This window comes from Neofelis nebulosa, chromosome 8 (genome assembly GCF_028018385.1).
Source record: "Neofelis nebulosa isolate mNeoNeb1 chromosome 8, mNeoNeb1.pri, whole genome shotgun sequence".
Lineage (NCBI taxonomy): Eukaryota > Metazoa > Chordata > Mammalia > Carnivora > Felidae > Neofelis > Neofelis nebulosa.
Window position 1 is genome coordinate 107011397 of NC_080789.1, and position 23484 is coordinate 107034880.

Below are 23484 nucleotides of genomic sequence, written 5' to 3' on the forward strand. Positions count from 1 at the left end.
GAGTCTATGAATGTTGCCCCTGGCCTCACAAGTCTCCTCTAGAACTAAAGCAGCAGTTCTATGCTTCCATCAACCTCTCTTCCTGAGAAGGACTCTGTCAGTTCTGTAGGTCAAGAGCCCCATCACCTACCATTTAATTTTATTTATTTAAAAAAATTTTTTTTAATGTTTACTTATTTTTGAGAGAGACAGAGACAGAATGTGAGTGGGTTAGGGACAGAGAGAGAGAGGGAGACACAGACCGGAAGCAGGCTCTAGGCTCTGAGCTGTCAGCACAGAGCCCGACATGGGGCTTGAACCCATGAGCTGTGAGATCATGACCTGAGCCGAAGTCGGACGATCAACCGAGCCACCCAGATGCCCCATCACCTACCATTTTAGACAAGATTCATCCAAAACCTCTCAGGGACCTCCTGAAATGTGGAGAGGTTTCTATGTCTCACAGGCTTTCACAAATAGGAGAGTGCTTTCCTGCCTGGTGAACACCACCATGCCCTCCTCTCTCTCCTAGTAGAACACTGCTGTTAATGTTTGCTGAATATCTGAATTACAGGTATATCCTAGAAATTCTGAGTTCATTGGTTTGGATGGAGTCAGGGCATTGACAGTTTTGCAAAATTCCTCAGGTATTCTAATGAGCAGTCAGGTTGGGCACCACACTTTATTGAGAAATGAGGTAATTCAGAGATAAGGGCTATTTGTTTCCTAAGCTGTATAATGCCTCATGTTGACAACAGTTGGAAGGAACCAAAGAGATTTTCAGATTTGATCTTTCATCTTACAATCTTTTACATTGCATTGCTTTAAGATCTTTAAGTAGATTATGTCCTACAAACCACAAAGAAGTAACTACTATTTTTAACTTCATTTTACAAACAAGAGTCAAAGGCAAAGAGAAGTTAAGTAACTTGACTAAGGTCACACAACCTGCTAGGGGTGCAATTGGGACCCAAACCCAGGCAGTTTGGCTCCAGACCCTGCAAAGTAGGATACACTGGCAAAGCAGGTCTAGACCTCAAGTTTCCTGAAGGCAAGCCTGGGGTTTTTTTCTGTTACCATAAAATTGCCAACTAAATATGAGTAAATTCATTCCCCAGACCTGGAATTTCTGCTCGCAGTTGTTGGAATTTATGTTCCAGCCATCCCACCTCCCCCTTCCAAATAAAACATGGGTCCCTCACCTGAAAGGTGTGTCACTGATGTCTGTGAAGAAGTAGTCATTGGTCAGGAAAAGAACTCTCTTCTGAAAGAGAGAAAAGAAAAGGAGGTTTGCTGGAGAGAGAGGTGCCTGACCATGCCACTTACCTTCTCACCTAATGCCCTTGGCTTTCATTGTCTCTGTGCCACTTCCTTCACCTCTGACCCCTTTCCCTGACTGCCAGGGGCATGCCTCACCTTGTTGACCACCAGGCCCAGCAGGCTGTAGCCTTGGGGCTGCCTGATTAAGGGACCAATGTCTACACCCTTGCTATCCCATGAAGTGGCTGTTAGCCATATGAGGCTCTTGTGTGCTTGAAATGTGCAACTGAGGGACTGAAGTTTTAAGTTTTAGTTGAGTTCATATAAATTTAGATAGCCAACATGGCTAGTGGCTACTGTATTGAACAGTGCAGGTGTGGACAGCGATGCTAGGGTTCATACAGGACCAGCTGGTGCTAAAAGCTTCTGGAGCTCATTTGTGTATGACCCCCCTACAACCTCCCCCTTTCTGGAATACACCCGAGGGAGAGGGAGCATGATTCCCTCCACTAACCCCTTCCCAGGGCTACGTCACTTTTTTACAACTTCTTTTTCCTTTCAAAGCTGCCATGTTTCCAGTTTCAGTAGAATTGTGTAAGTTAGGGCATCAGGTAGTGCACACGGTGGTTCAGGGCCTGGGCGCGGCATCAGACAGACCTGGATTTAGAGCCAGCTTGGCCATTTACAAGCTGTGTGCTCTTGGGTGAGCTGTTTCACTTCAATTCTAAGCTTCAGAACTCTCATTTGTAAATCAGGATTAATAATAGCACCCCATGCATAAGGCTGCCATGAGGTGGTGAGTGTGACTTTAATGGATAGGGGTGGATCCAGGGAAGAGCAGGATTTGCTCTGGGCTCTGAAGTCCTGTGGATTGTCCTGTCCATGACAAGTTTATGCTGTTGGGAAAGCCACATGTTCTTATTCCCTTCACTTCTTTCTGGCTTTTAGAATAAGATGTCCGAACGGGGTGCAGTGGAATTTGGGTGGCAAAAAAAGTTTGTTTCCGGAAGAAACCAGCTTTAGATCAAACCTGAATGAACAGTTCTCCAGCACCAGCCTCATCCCCACAATGTTCCTGCCTCCACTGTCTCAGTCAGAGCCTCCCTCACAGTGGTGCTGGGGCAGTCGGGGCCAGGAAGGGCTGTGGTGGCCTCGGGAGCCCAGTGTTCCAAGATGGGGCTGGCTTGAGGGTCAGAACTGGAGATTACCTTTAAAATTTTTCCTTTTTTAAACAGTGTGGAGGTTCCTCAAAAAATTAAAAATAGACCTACCCTATGACCCAGCAATAGCACTGCTAGGAATTTACCCAAGGGATACAGGAGTACTGATGCATAGGGGCACTTGTACCCCAATGTTTATAGCAGCACTCTCTACAATAGCCAAATTATGGAAAGAGCCTAAATGTCCATCAACTGATGAATAGATAAAAAAAATTGTGGTTTATATACACAATGGAGTACTATGTGGCAATGAGAAAGAATGAAATATGGCCCTTTGTAGCAACATGGATGGAACTGGAGAGTGTGATGCTAAGTGAAATAAGCCATACAGAGAAAGATACCATATGGTTTCACTCTTATGTGGATCCTGAGAAACTTAACAGAAACCCATGGGGGAGGGGAAGGAAAAAAAAAAAAAAGAGGTTGGAGTGGAAGACAGCCAAAGCATAACAGACTCTTAAAAAGTGAGAACAAACTGAGGGTTGATGGGGGGTGGGAGGGAGGGGAGGGTGGGTGATGGGTATTGAGGAGGGCACCTTTTGGGATGAGCACTGGGTGTTGTATGGAAACCAATTTGACAATAAACTTCATATATTGAAAAAAAAATAAAATTTTTCCTTTTTTGATTTTTTTAAAATTTATTTTGAGAGAGACAGAGACAGTGCAAGTTGGGGCGGGGCACAGAGAGAGAGGGAGAGTGAAAATCCTAAGCATGCCTCATGCTGCCAGTGCAGAGCCCAATGCGGGGCTTGACCTTATGAAACCACAAGATCATGACCTGGGCTGAAACCAAGAGTCAGACGCTTAACTGACTGAGCCACACAGGGGCCTCTCCTTTTTTGATTTATTAAAGAAAAAGGCAAAATGTACAGATCTTAAGTGTATTCTTCCATTAGTTTTGATAAATATATATATACCCATGTAGTTACCTCCCCAGTCAAGATATGGAATGTTTGCATCTTCTAAAAATCTCTTTGCCTCCTTCCAGCCCATCCCCACCCCACCCCTCCAAGGGTGAACTCTGTTATGAATTCTATCACCTTACATTAGGTTTGTCTGTCCTTGCAGTGTGTACCTTTTGTGCTTGGCTTCTTTTGCACAACATAACATCTTTAAGACCACCCGTGTTGTTGTGTGTATCAGCAGTGTGTTTCTTTCTGTTGCTAAGTAGTGCTCCAGTGTGTGGGCATGCCAGCTTGCCTTTACACTCACCTATTGATGGGCATCTGGAGTGTTTCCAGCGTGGGGCTATACTGAGCAGCTTTAGCTGCTCCAAATATTATTGACAAGTCTTCTTGTGAACCTGTTTTTATTTTGCCTGATAAATACCTAGGAATGGAATTTCTGGGTGATATGCTAAAAGTGTTTGCCTTCATAAAAAACTGCCAAACAATCTTCCAAAGTTGTTTTTATTATACTTCCACTAGCAATATATGAGTTCCAATTTCTCTACATCTTTGCCAGAATGTGGTGTTATCTGTCCTTTAAATTCTAGCAGAAGGTATGGAATGGAATCTGACTGCAGCTTTAGTTTGCATTTCCTTGATGACTAAGGATACATAGGGTCTGCTCAAGTATTTTGCCCATTTTTTATTGGGTTGTTAGTCTTTTTGTTAACAATCTGTACAAGTTCTTTATGTATTCTGGACACAGTCTGAGCCTTGCTTTTTCATTTTCTTAATGGTGCCTTTTGATGAGCAGAACTTGTTGCTTTTGATGAAATCCAATTTATCAAATCTTATTTTATGTTTTGTGTTCTTCATGTTTTATCTAAGAAATCTTTGGATAGGGGTGCCTGGGTGGTTCAGTCGGTCAAGCCTCCGACTCTTGGTTTCGGCTCAGGTCATGATCTCACAGTTCGTGAGACTGAGCCCCACACTGGGCTCTATGCTGACAGTGTGGAGCCTGCTTGGGATTTTCTCTCCCTCTCTCTCTGCTCTTCCCCACCCCCCCCCCCACTCTCTCTCTCAAAGTAAATAAATAAACTTAAAAAAAAGAGAAACCTTTGGATAACCTCAGGTCGTAAAGATCTTCTATGTTTTCTTATAGAAGACTAACAATTATTGGTTTTACATTGAGGTTATGATCCATCTCAAATTAATTTTTCTTTAAAAAAATTTTTTTAAGTTTATTCATTTATTTTGAGAGAGAGCAGGGGAGGAACAGAGAGAGAGGGAGAGTGAGAATCTCAAGCAAGCTGTGCACTGCCAGAGTGGCTGGAGACCGTCATGGGGCTCAAGTCCATGAACTGTGAGATCATGGCCTGACCTGAAATCAAGAATCCTACACTCAACCGACTGAGCCATGCAGGTGCCCCTCAAGTTAATTTTTTTATGGTGTGAGATATGGCTCACTATTTATTTTTTTCATACATTTATTTAGTAGTTCCAGCACCATTTGTTAAAAAGACTTTCCTTTCTACATTGATTTGACAAGGTGGCTTTGTTGAAAATCAGTTGATAATATGTAAGTTTATTTCTGGATTCTCTATCCCTTCGTCTATTCTGGTTTCTTTTTGTTTGTTTGTTTGTTTGTTTGTTTAGAGAGCACAAGCAGGGGAGGGACAGAGAGAGGGAAAGAATCTCAAGCAGGCTCTGTGCTGTCAGTGCAGAGCCCAGTGTGGGGCTCGATCTCATGAACCATGAGATCATGGCCTAAGCTGAGATCAAGAGTCACAGGAGCTTAACTGACTGAGCCACCCAGGTGCCCCTATTTTGTCTATTTTTATGTCAATACCACCCTGCTTGGCTACTATAGCTTTACAGTCAGTTTTGAAGTCACATAGTACGAAACATCCAAATTTGTTCTTATTTTTCAAGGTCATTTTGGGCATTATTTAGGTCCTTTACATTTTCATATAGGTTTTAGAATCACCTTCTCCTGTTCACTTCTTATGCTATATCTAGAATAAGTCTGTTCAAATTTTGATTGGGATTGTATTGGATCTACCTGTCAGTCTGATGGATGGAGAATGGATGACTTAGCAATATTGACTAACAACCTGTAAACATGGTTATATCTTTTTATTAATTTAACTTTTTGACATTCTTTCTGCAACATTATGCAGTTTTGAGCGTAGAGGTCATATATGACTTGTTAAATTTATTCGTAAGTTTTTTATGTTGTTTGATGCTATTGAAATTTGAAATTAAAAATAATTTATTTCCAATTATTTGCTGATATATATAATGCAATTGATTTTTATAGTATTGATCTTGTGTTCTGTCAACTTGCTAAATTTATCTGTTAGTTCTAGTAGTTGTTTTGCAGATTCTTGGAATTTTCTGTGTAAACAATCATCTTGTCTATGAATAAAGACAGTTTTACTTCTTCCTTTGTAATTTTTGTGCCTTTTGTTTCCTTACCTATTGTAAGGATAGATCCTTGCAGGGTCCAGTGCAATGTTGAACAGAGGTGGTGAAAGCAGACATCTTTCCTTTGTTCACACTTTTCGGGAGAAAGTGTTTAATATTCCACCATTTAAAGTTAGCCTTTTCATAGATGCCTTTTACCAGATTGAAGAAGTTACCTTTTGTTTCCAGTTAAATTTTGTCAAATGCTTTTTCAGCATCTATTGAGATGACCATATGGCGCTTTTCCCTTATGCTGTTAATGTAATGAATTACATTAATTGACTGACTTTTTTGAATGTCAAACTAGCCTTACATTCTTGGGGTAATTCCACTATGTGCTATCATTGTCATTTATCTTATACTTGGGTACATTATAAGCCCTACAATACAATGTCAAAACCTTTGCTTTAAATAGTTGTCTTTTTGAGGAGTTCAAAAAAAGTCTCATATTAGTGCACACATTTACCATTTCCAGTGCTGTTCATTTCCTCATATAGATCTGGGTTTCCATCTGTGTCATTTTTCTTCAGCCTCAAGAACTTCCTTAAGCATTTCTTATAGGGCAGATCTGATGGTGATAAACTCTGTTCTATTTTATAAGAAAATGTCTAAATACACATCTTTTGGAAGGATATTTTCTCCATACATAGAAATTTGGGTTGAGAGTTTTTTTTTTCCTTTTGGCATTTAAAACATTTTATTTTATATTGTTTTCGATGAGAAGTCAGCCATTATTTTATTACTGCTTTCCTCTAGCTTCTTTTAAGACTTTCCTATATCTTTGATTTTCAGCTGGTATATTATGGTGAGCCTAGATGTGGTTTCTTTTTCTTTTTATCTGCTTGGGGGGTTGCTGAAAATTTTATATCTTCTGGGTGATGTTTTTCACCAAATTCAAGATATCTGGGGCATTCTTTTTTGCAAATACCTTTGTTCCATTCCTTCTCCCTTCTTCTGGGACTCCAAGGACATAATGCCAGACCATAGGTAACTGAGGGATAGTTTTTTTTTCAAACATTTTTTTCAAAATTTTCTTTGTTCTTCAGAATGGATAATTTCTATTTATCTGTCTTCAAATTCACTGTCCTTTTTTCCTCCAACTGCTGATAAGCCCATCCAGTAAAAATTTCATTTCAGATATTGTACTCATCAGTTTTAGAATTTCCACTTGGTTCTTGTGGTGGTTTTATATACTGCGTCAAATTAACTAAGCTGGATCTACATTTCCAGACTTACTTCCCTGAATGGTTCCAAGTTAGGGCTGGCCAAGAGAGAAGTTTGCATGAGATTTGTAAGGCAGAAGGGAAGTAGCAGCCATTTTACACGCTAAAGGTAAGTATAGCATATCGAGCACTTGCAGCGTGCTCTGATCTCTGGGCTTTCCCAACAGAAACTTTCTCCAGCTGCCACTGGATCTCCTCCTTCAGCTTCCCTGAGATCTGAGCCTGGTGACTGTGCAGCTCCACGCGAATGGCATTAGCTCTTTCTTGCAGATTGCCCATATCCTTGAGATTAGAGGTAGTGAGAGACAGATGTGGGTTTTAGTTGTGCTTATGCTTCCTATTTTTCCTCATGGGTTTCAGTCTGTTCTTGTTCCCTCTCCTGCACCCCCCCCCCAACCATTTCATCCAGCTTTCCTTTCAAATCGCTAGTCCTACTGACCTATGATGACTTCAAACTCACCACTAGATGCAGAGACACCAGCCTTACAAACTTCTTTACCAGCAATAACAATCTCATAATGTTTAACCCCTGGAATAAAACCCTATATTCATATCACTTGTAGTGGACCTACTTTGATTAAACCCCAACCATTTCTCTGCTGAGACTCTCCATTTATTCACTCATTCTGACTGCCCTTTAATTCCTTGTGCAAATGTGTTATATCTGCTATAAAGTCCTTCTAAACAGCTGGTCATTTCTGGGTCAGTTTCTAAGACTGCTTTTTCTTTTAACTATGTGTCACATTTTCCTTTTTCTTCATGCACCTGCTAATTTTTATGCTATACTGGCTATTGTAAAGAATAGGTTGGAGATACCTTGTCTTCCTCTGACAAGTGTTGATTTTTATTTTAATCAGCAGATAAATAATTAGCTGATCACCTTGAGCATGTGGAGGCTTGGATTTACATTTTTGTTAGGGTGGGTCTGTTTCAACTTTGTCTTTAGGTCTAGAGTGAATCTCTTGGTCTTGGGACATAGTTTTTACTCCTAAAGTATAACTCTTCTCTGCTTTCAAAGAAAATCCTGAGGTATTTACCACACCTCTTCACCTTGGTGTGACTTAGACTCCAAACTGTCTTCATTACCATAGGCAACAGTTGAAATCCTTGTTCTGATTTTCAACTCTTTCAACTGTTGCTTTCCCCTGGGTACTTAGAGTCTCCCCTGCGTATATGTACTTTAAGGTCAGTCAAGAATTTGAGAGGAGTTTGTTTACATATATTAGGGCCAGCCCACCTGTAGGATCCCTTATTTCTAGGGTATTTTCTTTCATTTCAATACACTCTGAGAGCCCAAGTTCTGTTAGTTGATACTTCAAGATGGTAACTATAGCTTTCTGCTTGAATTATAGCTATTTCATTTAAACAGACTGGGGCATCCCTTAAGAAAAAAAAGACACATAAATGTGTGTTTCACCCAGTGTAGTTCTCTTGATTCAAGGGTTGAAGCTTCTTCAACCCTTGCTTCTGCCTGCTTTTGGCCACTTTCGCATGTCCTTAAATGTTTGTTTTTTAATATTTTAATATTTTGTTCAATTATAAATAAATTTATAATTGTTATATACTGGAGAATTAGTCTATTGCAAGCTGCTCCCTCATAACTAGAATCATAACTTTGAGATAATCTTTTAAGGCTGAGGCAAAAGGAAGAGAGGAGTGGTGCTGTCTCTGAATCTTGTTAACTGAAAGAAAGAACTGGAGAGGTTTGGAAAATATGAGTAAAGAGGTGTCAGAACAATCTCCTCCTTTAATAGATTGCCTTCCTTTGCTGGAAAAAAAGTGAATGAGTGAGTGTGTAACACACAGAGAGAATGAGAAAGTGACACAGAGCTACCCCCCTGAATCCAGTGCATAGGGATTAGAAGGTACTGGAGGAATATGGGGCAAATCTGTCCTGACTATGTCAGTTGCTGGTGTGTGTGTGTGTGTATGTACACACCATGCACCCATCAGCAGGGCTAACTTGGAAAAATCTAAAGGCTAGTAAAGAACACTGTCTGTCTCTCTTCCTCTCCCACTGCTAATTATTTGTTCTAAACTGTCAAACAAGATGAAAATGATAAAAAGCGTGCCGGATAAGATACTTCAGGATATTTTACCTGTTTTTTATTTCTTTTTCTTTTTTTTAAATAAAGTTTTAAATTAAACTAATGAACTTCATTCGTTCCTTCCTTTTATTCTTTGAGAGTGTGTGTGTGGGTGGGGGAGAGGGAAAGAGAAAGGGAAAGAGAAAGAGAGTGTGTGTGTGAGAGAGAGAGAGACTCTTAAGCAGACTCTATGCTCAGTGAGGAGCCTGATGCAGGGCTTGATCCCATGATCATGACCTGCGCTGAAACCAAGAGTTGGACACTCAACTGACTAAGCCTAAGTAGGTGTCCCTGTCTTTTCTTTTAAACATGTCTTAGGATATCTGCCCAGGATGCTACTGATGGTTTAGAAATTATGATACCTATTACTGGTCCACATTTTGGGGAAAACAGACAGCTATCAAAATGGCCAATAGGAGGCCTACAAGCCAAAGCTGGACCCCTTTCAATCTGATATCTTAGATATTGGCTCAGATTGTATTTTCAATATTTTTGGAATTAAATGCACATTAAAAAATACAGATTCTTAGCTGTCTCCTTTAGATGATACTTGTAACTCTTCAGTTCCCAGAACCACAAATACTGAGGCTTGTCTCTATTACTCACATTTCTGAACACAGCCTATCTGACCCCATAGGTTTTTGAGTTTGTGAGCCCTGCTCTAAATCTTGCTGGGTTGCTATTACTGTCTTGTGAATGCCACCATACTTACCTGTCTGGTGTTTAGGAAAAAAGGTCTAAATTGATCCATGGGAAGTAAGGATACATGTAAAATCCCCTAGAGAAAACAACAAAACAAACTACACCTGCCAGAAGGATGGCTTGAATGATGACAGATATTCCCACAATGCTTTAAGAAAGCTTCCCTTGGCCTAGATATGAAGAGTGTTTCTAGTGAGGAACGAGTTTGTGAGGTGAGACACACCACTGAGCTGCGAGGGATGGGATAGAGTGGCAGGCGAGAAAACAATGGAACTGTCTGTGACTCTTAAAAAGAGAAGACACATTGGGCAGACAGAGCAATTGGTAGTGAAAAAAATGTAGCAACATCGCAGAGTGGCCTCATAATAGATCAGAGCAGCAGGAGGCTGGATACCACAGTAGTGGCCACATAGCAAAATGTCCTACACACACAGTGCAGGTGTGATGGCTTCTGAGCATGGAAGTAAAGAGATTAGAGTTGAGTTATGATACAATGAGGTGGAGGGAGAGGAGAAGACAATGAATTTTAAAGATGGAAACAGAATTCTAAAGAGACTCTTGGGAAGTCTTTAAGGCTGGAGAGTGAGTAGAGAATTCAGGGCTACTCCTACAAAAAAGCCTTAAACATTAGTGGTTAAGAGTGTGGGGTCTAGGGGTGCCTAAGTGGCTCAGTTGGTTAAGCATCTGACTCTTGAAATCAGCTCAGGTCACGATCCCAGGGTCGTGGAATCAAGCTCCATGTCGGGCTCCAGTCTGGGTGCGGAGCCTGCTTAAGATTCTCTCTCTCAATCTCTCTCTCTCTCTCTCTCTCTCTCTCTCTCTCAAAAAAAAAAAAAAGAGTGTGTGGTCTAGAATCAGACACATGAGGGCTTTGCAATTAATCATCTAGATGACTGGGCAAGTTTTTAGCCTCTCTAAATTTCCTCATCTCTAAAATGGGGATAGGATAATATATACTTCATAGGATTGTGAATGTTAAGTGAATACTTATAACGTGCTTAGTCGAGTTTCAAATAAATGTTAGCTACCACTATTATTAGTAGTAGTAGTAGTAGTAAGGCATGAACACCTATGTGCTATGAAATGTGCATTATATCATGATCATGATCAGCATCACCCTACTTCATGTTAAAGCACCCACATGTCTGGAAGCTTTTGTTAAATAGCACATTTGACCTGGATGGTTTATTAGCAGCAATGAACACATTTCAAAGGGATGGGCAGAAATTTGAGGAGAAGTTCAGACTGTCTGGATCTGGTTAGAACTCTTGCTCAATTGGTGGCTTTGAGAAGTGTGAAGGCAGCATGAGAACATTGGGCACTGGGAGGAAAGAATAGAAGACACACTGTACCTACTTTGTAAGTCAGTCTGAATTAGATATAGTATAGCTATATTCCAATATATCTGGGAGTTGCTGTCTGCCATGTGCATGTTAAAATTTTCATTATAGCTACCTGAAATGTTTTGGTTGGGCTGGGCTAAGGAAGAGCTCCTTCATGCATGTAAGCAGGAGTCTGTTGGGATAAAGGTGGAGGTACATGGAATAAACCTTTACTCTTTTGGATCAGGAGAAAGAGCTGCTATAACTGGTGACATCATTGATATTGTCCAGTCTGCCTAAAGGAGGCTCTTCTCAGCTGAGAGCTTATAAAAAGCAGGCAACTGCCACAGAAATCAGATACTGGTCCCAGTGAAATTCAGCCCATGTGTCTAAAGGGAATGCAATGAATTGCTTTTCCTTTCCAATGCTTTCTTGTTTGGCTTCCATGGAGGTTTGTGTTTGTGGAAGAACTTGGGTCTAATTGTTGCAGACAGATGCCTGTGTTCTTTTAGCTGAGGCAGATGGGCAACAAGAGGAGGAGGTGGGGGTGGTTGTGAGGGAGGAGGTGACATTTGTAAATATGTCAAGGGACAATGAAAATTCACCACAAATGCAGTGGAACCTTTTAAATGAGAAGATGAAACGATCTTTTATAAATGATGTGTAGATCTGGGAAGACAGCAATGGCATCAGTGAGTGTATTGATTCTTGACTATCTGTGGTTACAGTTGATGAAAATCAGCTCTAAGGAGTGGCAATTATTTTCAACCTCTTCCCATATAACACGATTTCAAGAGTTGCTAACAATTTATAAAATTAACTGTCACTTTCCCCCTTTCCATAACAAACAACAAAAGAGCCAAATAGCAGGCAGCATCAGGAAGAAAAAAGCGTTGTAAATGCCTTGAGCTAAACCTACTGCTTCTCTTGGTAGTCTCCAAAGAACTGATCGTTTTGTGGCCTGATGTTTCTCTGGGGTTGATGCACATTTTGGATATACTCTCTAGTCAAGCCCCATAGACTACAGCAAGCACTCAAGACTTAAGCTCTAATTAAGCTAGGTCAAAGTCCCTTGTCACCTCCCCAAATCTCAATCAACTGGGAAGCTGCCTTCCTGGTACCAGACCCTGGTTCTTTCCTTCGAGCACCTTACCCCTTTGTCCAGTGGAACCTTCACGTCCATAGAGAGAGACCCTGTTTCCCCATTGATCATGGCTGTTCTCAGCTTCAAGAGGAAAGATAATGGTATTAGTTCCCTGGCTCACACTGGAGGGCGGAAGGCACTGAGCTTTATTGACCAGACTGGAGGTGATCCCTAGGAATAGTTTCAGTTCTTCCCTTTTTCCTTTAAGCAGAATACACAGGAGGGAACATAGACATGATTCTAGGTTCCACTCAGCTTATAGTTCCAGACATTCACCGAGATAACGCTCCCAAGTACACTAATGTATGAGAGAACATAGTGCCATATTACTGAGACACAATTTTTTCTGAATGAGCTATTGACCCCAAAAGTCAGAATTAAATACCACTGGAGCTCAGCCTCTGGTTTACAGACATGGCTCATTCAGCCTCAGCACCCCCTGGGATTCAGTAAGATACTGCTATGTTATTACAGTTGTTGGAAGAATTTTCCATTACAGAAACTGCTTCTGGTTTGGACTTGGAAAGCCTCCATGGGGAGGAACAGGGTGGTCTCAGAGCTCATGGCCCCACAGCTGGCCTGAGTACTGGCTGTAGAGCTACACCAGCTTCTATTTCTCCTGCTTTCCCCACTCACGGTTTCAGCTCGGTCTTCCCACTCCACTTCAGAGAGATCCACGCTGTTGTAGTTAGGTTTGGGTTTGAGTTTCTTCCCGTCTCTGTACTGGGGTGGGCAGGTCATGAAGAAAGACATGAGGTTAAAACATAAGGCCCTGCTATAATGCCTTACAGATATATTCATAAAATCAAAGAATCTCAGTGATTCTTTAAAGGTTATCTGGGTCAACCTTCCAGCTGATGAAGCATTTCCCTTCCCAACATTTGTGACAGATGGTCTCACGGCCTCTGAGTGAGTATTTCCCATGATGAGGAGCTCCCTATTTTGTGAGTCAGCCTGCTTTGGTTTTGGACAGCTCTAAATCGTTAGAAAGCTCTTCCCCATACAGAGCTGAAATCTGGCTCCTTGTTACTTTTACCCATTGGTCTTATTCTTTCCCTGGAGCTGCACATAATGTTTTCCACCTGACAACTCTTAAGGTTTGGAAGGTGCTTGTTACTCCTGACTTCACTTCTATAAGCTAAACATTCTCAGGTTGTAGATCCCTCAGGTCCCTCTGAATATGCTCTACTTTGTCCATGTCATTCCCAAAATGAAGTGCCCAGGATGAAAGTCAATATTTTAGATGGGGTTCTGACCTTCTAGTGTAGTGTGGGTGTGACCTGTGTGGACCAAAATATTGTATGGCTTTGACTGCTGCCTCTGATTCTACTGGATTTTCAGGGCAGCTACACTGCCCTAATGGCCCAAATAGAGTTTTCAGTCAGTTAAGTGCCCTTGGCCTTCCTCACATGGTACACTGTTAAATTGCATCTTTTCAATATTATGCTTGAGCATTGAATATTTTGCAGAACTTTCCATGCATCCTAATATATTCATCTTGTTAGTTTCAGCCCATTGTTTATAATACTGCCTGAATACTAATTTCCTCCCTTAATGTATTATCCATACCTTCCAGACTTGGTGTCATCTGATTTCTATGTTTTCATCTTGTTGATTGAATTCTTGAATGGGACAAAGTCAAGGACAGGCAGATTCTACAGTGCCTAATAAAGACCTCCCTCCAGCTTGACATAGAGCCATTAATCAAGTCTTTGAATGTTGTTGTTTTTTGGCCCTGACTTCCATCTCTCCCTGCCACCCTCTTTCTGATACCAAGACAGATATTGTCAAGGTATCTGCTACTAGGTTGGCAGCACTTCCCAGGTTTAGTTTAATAATAGATCAAAAAAGGAAACAGGATGGTTTATTGTCAGGGTAAATTAAGAATTAATCAGAGGGTCTACTTTTAGCAGAATGGGGCCCCGAAGATGCTTAAAAGACTGAAGTCCCCTATCACTGTGTATCTTGCTTCTGCCAGTTTTTTCTTTTTTCAAGAAAGTGTCACCTTATTTCTGGGAGTTTTGCATGATAATGGCCCCAGTAGTATTCTTTCATTCTTCTCTTTTTCTCTGCATCCATGCTTGGATGATGCTTCTGTTCTTGGCCTTGGTGATGCCTGTGCTCATAGCAAACAGCACTGCCCTGCCATATTTTACACCAGATCTGTTTCTTTTGAGTAAGGTGCAATAGTCGTCATTCATTTCTATTTTCTAATTCCTGATGATACGTGAAAGATCATCTTTAGCTCATTTTATTAAAACCACAGTTCTACTTTGTATAACTTGGAGTACATACAGAGAGATTTCAGGCCAGAAGTATGGCTCTTGATCCACTTTCAGTTTATTACTAGGCAAATCCTCTATTATTTTTATTTTTTAACTTAACTGTTATTCTTCTTAATATCTACCACAAATTGATAGTGCTTTCCTTAGGAATCTCATTATGGTGGCTTTACATAATAATGTTTGTTATGTAATAATATTCCACATGCTATTTTTCTCTAATCATTTCATTTGTTTAAGTCTATTTGTGTATACTCTATTTCCTTAATTAGATATAACCTTCTGTTTATAGTATTCTCAGAGTGTTATAAGGTCAGGCACCCAGTAGGTCCACAATATTAATTGATTGGTTGAAGTCTTATATTCATCTAGATTATATAGATGGTGACCGATGAGTTTCTGACCATTGCCCTTCAATTTTACAAGTCAGCTCCATGACTGACATATTATTTTTTTTTTTCCTAGTGAATCATCTTATTGCCACTGGGAATGCTCCCTATAGAACCCACTGGTAGAGGTCAGTGACCCATTATGGGTTCAGATGCTTGCCCAGTAGAGTCTGAATTGGGAAGACAACATGGCTTCCAGTGTGCCCTGATCTCTACTATGAACTTCTATATTTTGCCTTAAATAGCTCAGTCAGTTGCTTTATGGACACTCAGTATCTATCTGAACCAAATTGGAATGGAATTTGGCTTAGAATGATTTCTTCAAGTGGTACCTGGGGCAGATGAGCCCCTTAGTAAGTTCTCACAAAGATGCTCTGCTTGGTATTGTCTTCAGCTGCCATTTCAATCTAGTGTGAGACTTTAAGGGGAAAGGGCTAAGGTTCCTGTAGGACTTAACTGCCTTCTTCCTACTTCCCTGAACAATCACACTGAAAGGTGTGGCCATTGTCATCAATAGCAGCCAAGTGCCCAGACCAGAGGCATCAGGGAGCCCCTAGCCCTGAAGGCAGAACTTTTAGATAGAATGATGCAACTTTTTTGGTCATCAGTTGTTCTGTTGAATGCATGTGAAAATGTTCCCAGCCCCATGCTTCAGGATGGAGCAAGCTAGGAAGGAGGCAGGAGTGCTAAGGAACATATCATCCCAAGACAAACTCTGGGGAGCCTCAGCTTTACTGCCCCTCCCCCCCCACTTCTCATGAGACTCTTCCCTTGCCATTTTCATTGTTAACTCAATGTTCACACCCCCTTGAGGAGGGGGCAGTCCCTGGAGTTCTGCTGATACCACTGTAAGACTCCAAGAGGAGTGTGGAGCAACTGAGGCAGTGACAGGAATGTAAGTGGAAGCTTGTCCTTCAGGGAAAACTGCACATTTCGTTATATGCTTTCTGGACTGTTCATTAATCAGTTCACCTATTTTTTTGTTTTGTCTTTCCTGCTAGATTACAAACAGTTTGAAGACGGAAACCATGACTTAAAATTTTTTTTCTTATATTATCCATTGGGTTCTTAAATGGAGCCCAATGTGTGTTCATTGTTTTAACTGATTTTATGAACTGTCCCCAAATCCCATATAGTTAAGATCCCAATGCAAGTAAGATCTGTACCTACCAGGGGTCGGAGGTCAGGATGTGAGAGAATGTAGCCATTGTTAGTGTTCAAAAAGGCATATCCATGCACTCCGAGCTGCCAAAACAACAGGGATTGAGGGGCGTCAGACCTGTTGTTTGGGCTGGAGAACTGGAGTTGGGTGAGGGTTGGATTGCAGGACTATTAAAGATGGCAGCTCACAGCAGTGAGTTTTTCAAATAAGAATATAACTGAGCCAGCGTCATGCTTCTAGCCATTGATTCTGAATTCCTTTCTAAGTTTTAGTGTTTGTAGCAGCCACAATAATGCATATCATTACTCAGCCCCTTCCCCATCACATGCTCTATCTAGGTGCTTTGATGATTTAATCTCATTTTTTCCCCAAACAGGACTGCATGGCATGGAGGAGCAGATTGAAAACTGAGGCACCAGGAAGGGAAAGAACTTTCTGAAGCCCACAGAGCAAGTCAGAGCTGGTGGTGACACAGGGTCCCAGAAATCCAAACCACTGCCACCAGGCTCAGTGCCTGCACTTCTCTGTGGGGTGGGATTGAGGGGCCCCATTCCAACTCTGGGCTTGGCTGCAATGCCTGCAGAAAGAATCCTGAGCCTGGTAGCACAGCCTCCAGGGAGCCTGTGACCCCCGACTCAGGCATCTGATCCAGGCTCACCTTGTACCGGGGTGCCAGTTTCATCAGCTCTCTCAGGGCCACATCAGAGCCCACCACACCCAGAAGAATGCCATGGGATCGCTGGAAAGAAAAATACCTGGTTCAGGGGGAGGCCAGGCTTCCCTGTGCACAGGGCTGGACTGGACCCTTGGCCTTCCCAGAACCTGGAAGATATAAGCCACTTCCTTATATGACCCTTCCTCTGCAGTTGGATTTTAGGCTGAGCTCTCTGGAATAAAAATCTAGAACCTACCGGAAGAGGCCCCAGGAGAAATCTCAGCTGCAGGGAAGATTAATTTCCAGTATTAATATTTAAATCATAATATTTAAAAGAAATACAAAGTTGAATAAAATATTAATTTTCATAGCAGAGGCTGAGTATCAGAATCTGAAGGACCATAATCTATGGATGCTTTGAATACACAAGGCTATAAGGAAACATTTTCTGACCAGATAGAGGATGGAAGGTTCTAGAAAGTCCTTTACCAGAGGCCTTTACAAATTAGAGGCTGTCCAAACTGGTAGGCTAAGTGTTGTTTTGCCAGAAGGTTGGCAGGTGACTTTTCTAGCCTTATATCCTCAGGACAGTGGTCCCACGTGCAGAGAAATAAGACAACCCCAAAATGACTAAGCAGAATCAAGGGGTGAGTTTGGGAAGTATGGACCCCACTCCACCTCCCACCCTCACTCCCCTCCCAACCAAGAGATTCTGATATAAATGGTTGGGCAAAGGGCTTGGAATCTGAATATAAAACCCTTCTGAGGTGGTTCTGATGCCCATCCAATCAAGAACCATTGGTCTAATGATGCCAGCCAGGGACCCCAACTTTTAAAATCTGCTGGAACTTCTCAGAGAGCAGCCACTCACCGTTTCATTCTTCTTGCTGAAGACTGGCATGGCCACAGTGGTGAGGAGCATCAAGCTCTGTGCCTGTGAAGTGAATAACTGCCAGGGAGGAAAGAGCAAAGGACAGAGATCTCAGAGTCCATAGTGTGGAGGACCCACAGTCACCAATGTCAACTATCGCTGAAGTTGATAGTTGACATTCAACTATCGCTGAAGTCACCTTCGAACAGGAAGAGGAAACCACAAGTGAGGTTCCCCTTCTCTGCAAAAGGAGAGCTGGCAGAAATGCTGAAGGAGAGAGGTAGGCTGGAGAGGGGACCAGGCCAGTGTCTCTTAGCAACGATAGTCCTAAACCAGGACAAGTGTCAAAACCCCAGAGCCCACAACCCAGCTCCCAAACATGCTCATGAAGTACTCTTGTCTTGGCCATGCCAACGATGAGCATGAACCATGGAAGGGGCACATCACACACATGCCCAGAAATCTCTGCTATGGATCCAAATGACAGCCCAGGGCAGTTAAGAGGGAGAAGGACATTGACACAGAGCCACCCACAAACACAAGCACATGCATGAGGAAGCATAGCTCAAGGGCCGGCGTAGTTGTAGCTGACCTTAGGGTCATGGTGTAGTTGTAGCTGACCTCAGGGTCACTCCCAACACACATGGGACAGACCCACAACCTCTTCCTCACTCAGAACACCAGAGCCACATCATTCCACACCTCCCAAATGGCCCTCCTCCCTGACTGCCTCATCTCATTGTGCAGCCTCCTTCAGCCTCCTTGGAAGGGGCTCTGCACAAGCACCCCACTTTATCATGAAGATAGGTTCTCACAGGTGGCATGCACAGGTATGTTTAATATGTGTGATCTTCATCAGGATCAACCAAAGGAGGGTGCTGAGCCATGGAAGTCTATAGTATACTTTCTTGGAGAATGAATAACTTTTAAAAAATTGAATATATTTGACATATAATATTGTGTAAACTTATGGTGTTGCTTTGATACATTTACATATTGTCACATGATTGCCATTGTAGTGATGTTATTTACATTACATAATTATAGTAAGATATTATTTATATTCATTATACTATGCATAGATCATTAACCATCAAGTCTCTTCCCCTTCCTCATCTGATTTTTCACTTTAGAGTTTGGAAGTAAGGTTTTCTGAAAGTGAGTAGTTTCAGTTAACTAATGTTTTAGTAGCTACTGGAACCAGGAGGACCCTGGGGTTGACCAAGGGGATGCAAGAAGCAGCTTGGGTCCCTGATGACCAGGAAGCTCCTCATCAGCTCTGGGATGCCACCTCTAAAGTTCTTTTACATGAGAGAGAACTACACTTTTCTCTTATTTAAGCCACTATGTTCAGGTCTCTCTCAATCCCAGTCTGAGACTTTACCACTGAAGCAGGTGGCTATGTATGTGATATGATTTGAGAAGTGCCAGGATGGTCCCTCTTGCCCCCACACATCTCATCTACTTTGGCTATCTATTCCTTTGTGTAAATCACTGCAACCCACAGGCAGTCTCTGAAAGTGCAGGAAGGGGAGCACCTGATGAAGCCATAGTATCTTGAATTACTGGTTGGCTACCTTTCTTCCTGAAACAGGAGAGAAGAACAATGAGGGAGGTGAGGACAATGGGAAGAAGGGAGGCACAAGTCTGGAGAAAAGGGGTTCTATCCATGGAGAATAGCCTTGGGCATGTCTGCTCACGGGGTTTCTGGGCCTCTGGGGGTAGCATACAGACAATGGGTCTTCTAGTGGGCTGAAGGTATTCACCCCTTCATGCCATCTCCTGAGGAGGTGCTCTGCTCACCCCTCTCCTGACCCAGAAAGTTACCTATTACTCCCTGGGGCCCCTAACTCTGGAGCAGGGTCAGGCCCCCACCTTGCTGTCCATGTAGGCTTCTGTCCAGGTGATGTCATGGTCATGGTTGATGACCATGGGGCGGCTGAGCACGTGCAGGTACTCCATCACGTTCTCCTGTGCATCTGCCAGTGTGGAGATCTGTGTATAGTAGCCTGGCAGAGGAAAGGGTTGTGTGGTTATGAAAAGCTGGGGGTTCAACTTGGAATCACTCTGCAGGGCCCACAAATGCTCCCCCAGCTGCTCTCAGCTTACAGGTTGGGCTCTCATTGGGAGCTGCCCTGGGCCACAGGGAACTACTTCCCCCAAGGTTGTGTCCTTTCCCGCAGGCAGCTGGAGGCCAGTGGTGCTGCCTTAATCTGGGAGAACTGTGGGGGGACCTCTCAGTCCAGAAATGCCACAGGAGCAGCAGGGGCCTTGTGGCTCTTTTTCCCTCTCACGATTATGCCCTCCTCACTTCCTTACAGGGTCATCTCCCAAGAGCACCCCCTCCTGCAGGAAGCTCTGTATTTGGGTCCAGTCTAAGACAGTAGCTTGGTGTCCCCTAACCCCCCTATCTCTGACTACTGTCCTTCCTTGTTTACAGGGAGGGGTGCTATAGACTTTTGGTTGTAGCCACAGTGATATTTAAAAGAGCAAATGGCTTATAAGGCTCTGAATGCCTTAGTACATGTTTACCTGTCTGGTCTCATTGTGCATCACTCCCCACAAAACATTCATTCCACCCTCCAGAAAGTGAAACTGCTTTCCATTCCCAGCATGCTCTTATCTCAGACCCTTTGAACATGATCTTCACTCTCTCTGGAACACTCTTTAATGCTCTCTATGTTGGCTGACTCCTACCATTATCTATATCTCAGCATGGACACTTCTTCCTTTAGGAGGCCCTCCCTGCCACCTTCAAATGGGGGAAGTGCCTCTCCCATCACTCTCCCAGCCCCTGTAAGGTCTGTGCCCCTCTGCCCTTACAGTTTATATCACCACTGATGGCTGATTTGTCTGTTTGCTCTGCCGGACAGCAACAAGAGCAAGACTGAGTCCATCCTGACCACAATTTGGAAACTTTGCCAGGCACGACAGTACATTCTCAATAAACTTTGGTCGAATCAATAGGGACCAAGTTGGCATTGCACAGCCCAGATCTTTGGCTCTGGCCAGAGACAGATGAGGACTGCACCCAAAACATTATTCTAAAGAAAATGATGACCCTCTGCTTTGTCTAGAAGCAGAACCAGAGTAAATGGACTTAATCTGCAACAAGAGGAATGGAGGCTAGACATCAGAAAGAACTGACATTTAAACTGTGGGTCTCACCCCTGCATCACTCTGTCTGTATTATGATTCATACAGGCTTTATTTGAAGAGAGAATTTTCTCTTCTGCAAACACTGGACAGATGACCTCTCAGTTTCATTTCAGGTGACTTTATAAGTTAGAGTCCTGCAGGGGTAATCATGTATTTACTCAAGGTTTCCTGGGGCAATCTACATTTTGTCTAGCTTTTTCCAAGTTAGAAGGAGGGGCAGATACTGTTATCTTGACACAGTACCTCTGTAAGGCCCCAATACAGGAGCCATGGCTCAGAACCTCCGACGACTGGGTGCAGGCTGCAAGCAGCTCTGCTCACACACCACCTACCTTTGTTGTTGCATGCAATCCACTTCATGCGGTCAGCAAAAGTCACTTCTCTTCCAATCAGATAAGTGAAAACTCGAACCTAATCCACAAGACACAGATGCACTCAGCAGACATAGATCCTGGCCATAAGTAGTGTTAATATTATTTATGTGAGTCTTGGATGTCAGGTCAAGCATTTTGCTGACTTTGAATTCTCCACTCTCATCCTTTTGACCAGAAAGGACCCTGAGGCCTAGGCAGCAATGGGACTTGCCAGGACCATGGTAATGTGAGCCAGGTATAGCGTGGAGGGTCACAGCCTGACTGTTTTCATCTGAACACCACATCTGGTCTCTCACCCAGAACTCTCTCTCACATGAGTCCTCTGTGCCTAGGGTCACCATAATTTTGGAACACCAATCTGGGACATTTACTAATGTGTCTAATGGAGCAGGACATTTGAACTCAGGGAAGGCCTGGTTTTTCTGGGCACCACTGGTTATCCTATGCAGGCAGTAAGAGAACGCTTCCCTTGGCCCCTTCCCCTGCCCCCTTGACCTCCACCAGAAGGGTAACCTTGCGGTCAGGCCAGTTGTACTTCTCAAATACTGGCTCATAGTCTTCCACAGCCCCATCGGTGATCAGCATGATGGCCTGGTTGCAGAGGCTTCCTTGCCGGGCCTCTTGGAACTGTGTGGGGAAAGGACAGGTAACATGACTGCAGCCCAACTGTCCGCCCCACACCTCCACCCCGTCTCCTAACCCTTTACTCTCCTGGAGCTTCACCAGGTGTTGGTACCTGCTTCAGGATCTGGAAGGCTTCAGTCAAGGCTTGGTTCACGACCCCCACACCCTTGACCATCAGCTCATCTACCAGCTGTTTGAAATGCTATCATGGGTAAGAAATTAGAGGCGAGTCAGTGGATTGATGGCCAAAGAACCTTCATCTGTGGTCTTAATTTCAGAGGCTGTTTAGAGCTATTTGCCCAGAACATGACTACAGGATCCATCTCTTCATGATCCAGCTAATTTCATGGCTGGACCCTACAACAGATGTTTCTTAAATGCCCCCAAGATAAACAGAAAGAGTGCAAGTGGCTAGGTGCAAACTCATCTCCACTACTGGAAGGAAATGCCAAGTGTGAGCCTATCCAGAGCAGGGAGGACAGTTCAGGCAGACCTGCTGGGAACCAATGCCCAGATCCCCAGCATCCTCAGCACCCAGACCTACATAACCCAATGGTGAGCATTTCACAGAAGAAACCATGGAGGCCGCCAGGGGCTCCAGTGTCCAACCCGAGGCTGGGATTCAAGAAGAAGCCAAACTCAAATTCTCCAGTCACAGAAAGAAGGATCTGTGACCTGCAAACTTTTCTTTTAAAAAAAGTTACCACATCCTCTCCTCCTTGGCCTTTGAGAAAGACTCAATCCAATGGGTTTGAACTTCTCTTCCTTTTGGGGAAGTTCTTCATGAGGACTGATACAGTGGAAAGACCCACAGAGGAGGCAAAGAGGGAAACTGAGTCATGGATAATCCACAGAGTGAAAAAGCAGTTCTGAATAAGTGAGATTTCCTTTGGATGGGAGGTCTCTCTTTGCTCACTATTCTGATAAGCAGGCAGCATATTTATGAGGCAATTTCTTGGGGGTATTTACATGGGTAACTGCTTTTCCCTCTTTCCAAGTGCCATGGGAATAAGTAAAGGGGGCCGTCAGGAAGTCTGTTCAGGTGACTGCCCACCATCCTAATCAAGCAGGGGTTCAGAAGCATCAGGCACTCACCTATGGTGGACACTCACCTCGCGATTGTCCCGATCTGCCTGGACAAGGATCCCTTTAAAACAAGGCTCGATGTAATGGATGTAGTCACTGTACTGTAGTTGCAGAGGGCAGAGGGGACAGAACAGATAGGATCAGTTTGGAAGCTCAGGAAACTCACAGGCTAACTTGGCACCTGTGTAATATTATCTTGGAGTACCCTATGCTTCTGGCAGTTTTCCTGAGTAGAGAGAAGGGGGTACAGAGAACAGTGGGGCTTTAACTCTAAAAATTCTCCTCAAATCCTGGTCTTGGTCTTCTCAGGTGGCTGAGTGATGTCCATCTCCTAGAATACACAGAGAACCTGAAGGCACTGAGAGAATTCCTTTGGTCTCCGCCCTTAGGACAAGACAAAGTGCCTTCCACAAGAATCCCAGAACCTTCTAGTTCTTCTATGTTCTGACCCCTCCCCAATGCCTGGGTATAGGGATTAGGAACTGAATTCTTTTACCTTTTGTCTTGCATTTATGATCAAGATCCTCTAGTTGTCAACAGGAAATGGGAAGGGGGGAAATGAATTACTACTGCCCTCTTTTTCTTAATCTCT

The 23484-nt window shown here is 43.1% G+C and overlaps 1 protein-coding gene across 5 annotated transcripts in view; it reads right to left on the reverse strand.

Moving 5' to 3' along the window:
• CACNA2D4 (calcium voltage-gated channel auxiliary subunit alpha2delta 4) overlaps window positions 1–23484 on the reverse strand; it is a 113095-nt gene that overhangs the window by 63010 nt on the left and 26601 nt on the right. For 3 of the 5 annotated variants that reach the window (XR_009265981.1, XR_009265980.1, XM_058744169.1), the window contains exons 9-19: window positions 22919–22993; window positions 21919–22008; window positions 21696–21809; window positions 21141–21219; window positions 19525–19658; window positions 17650–17727; window positions 16782–16862; window positions 16132–16206; window positions 12927–13013; window positions 12300–12371; window positions 1182–1243 (exon numbers count right to left, since the gene is read on the reverse strand). Coding sequence is in view for 1 of the 5 variants with exons in the window: in XM_058744169.1 (XP_058600152.1) it covers window positions 1182–1243; window positions 12300–12371; window positions 12927–13013; window positions 16132–16206; window positions 16782–16862; window positions 17650–17727; window positions 19525–19658; window positions 21141–21219; window positions 21696–21809; window positions 21919–22008; window positions 22919–22993 (947 nt within the window). In the remaining 4 variants the exon portion in view is untranslated. The remainder of the gene's footprint in view (window positions 1–1181; window positions 1244–12299; window positions 12372–12926; window positions 13014–16131; window positions 16207–16781; window positions 16863–17649; window positions 17728–19524; window positions 19659–21140; window positions 21220–21695; window positions 21810–21918; window positions 22009–22918; window positions 22994–23484) is intronic. The other 2 variants (XR_009265983.1, XR_009265982.1) reach the window with 2 other exon arrangements.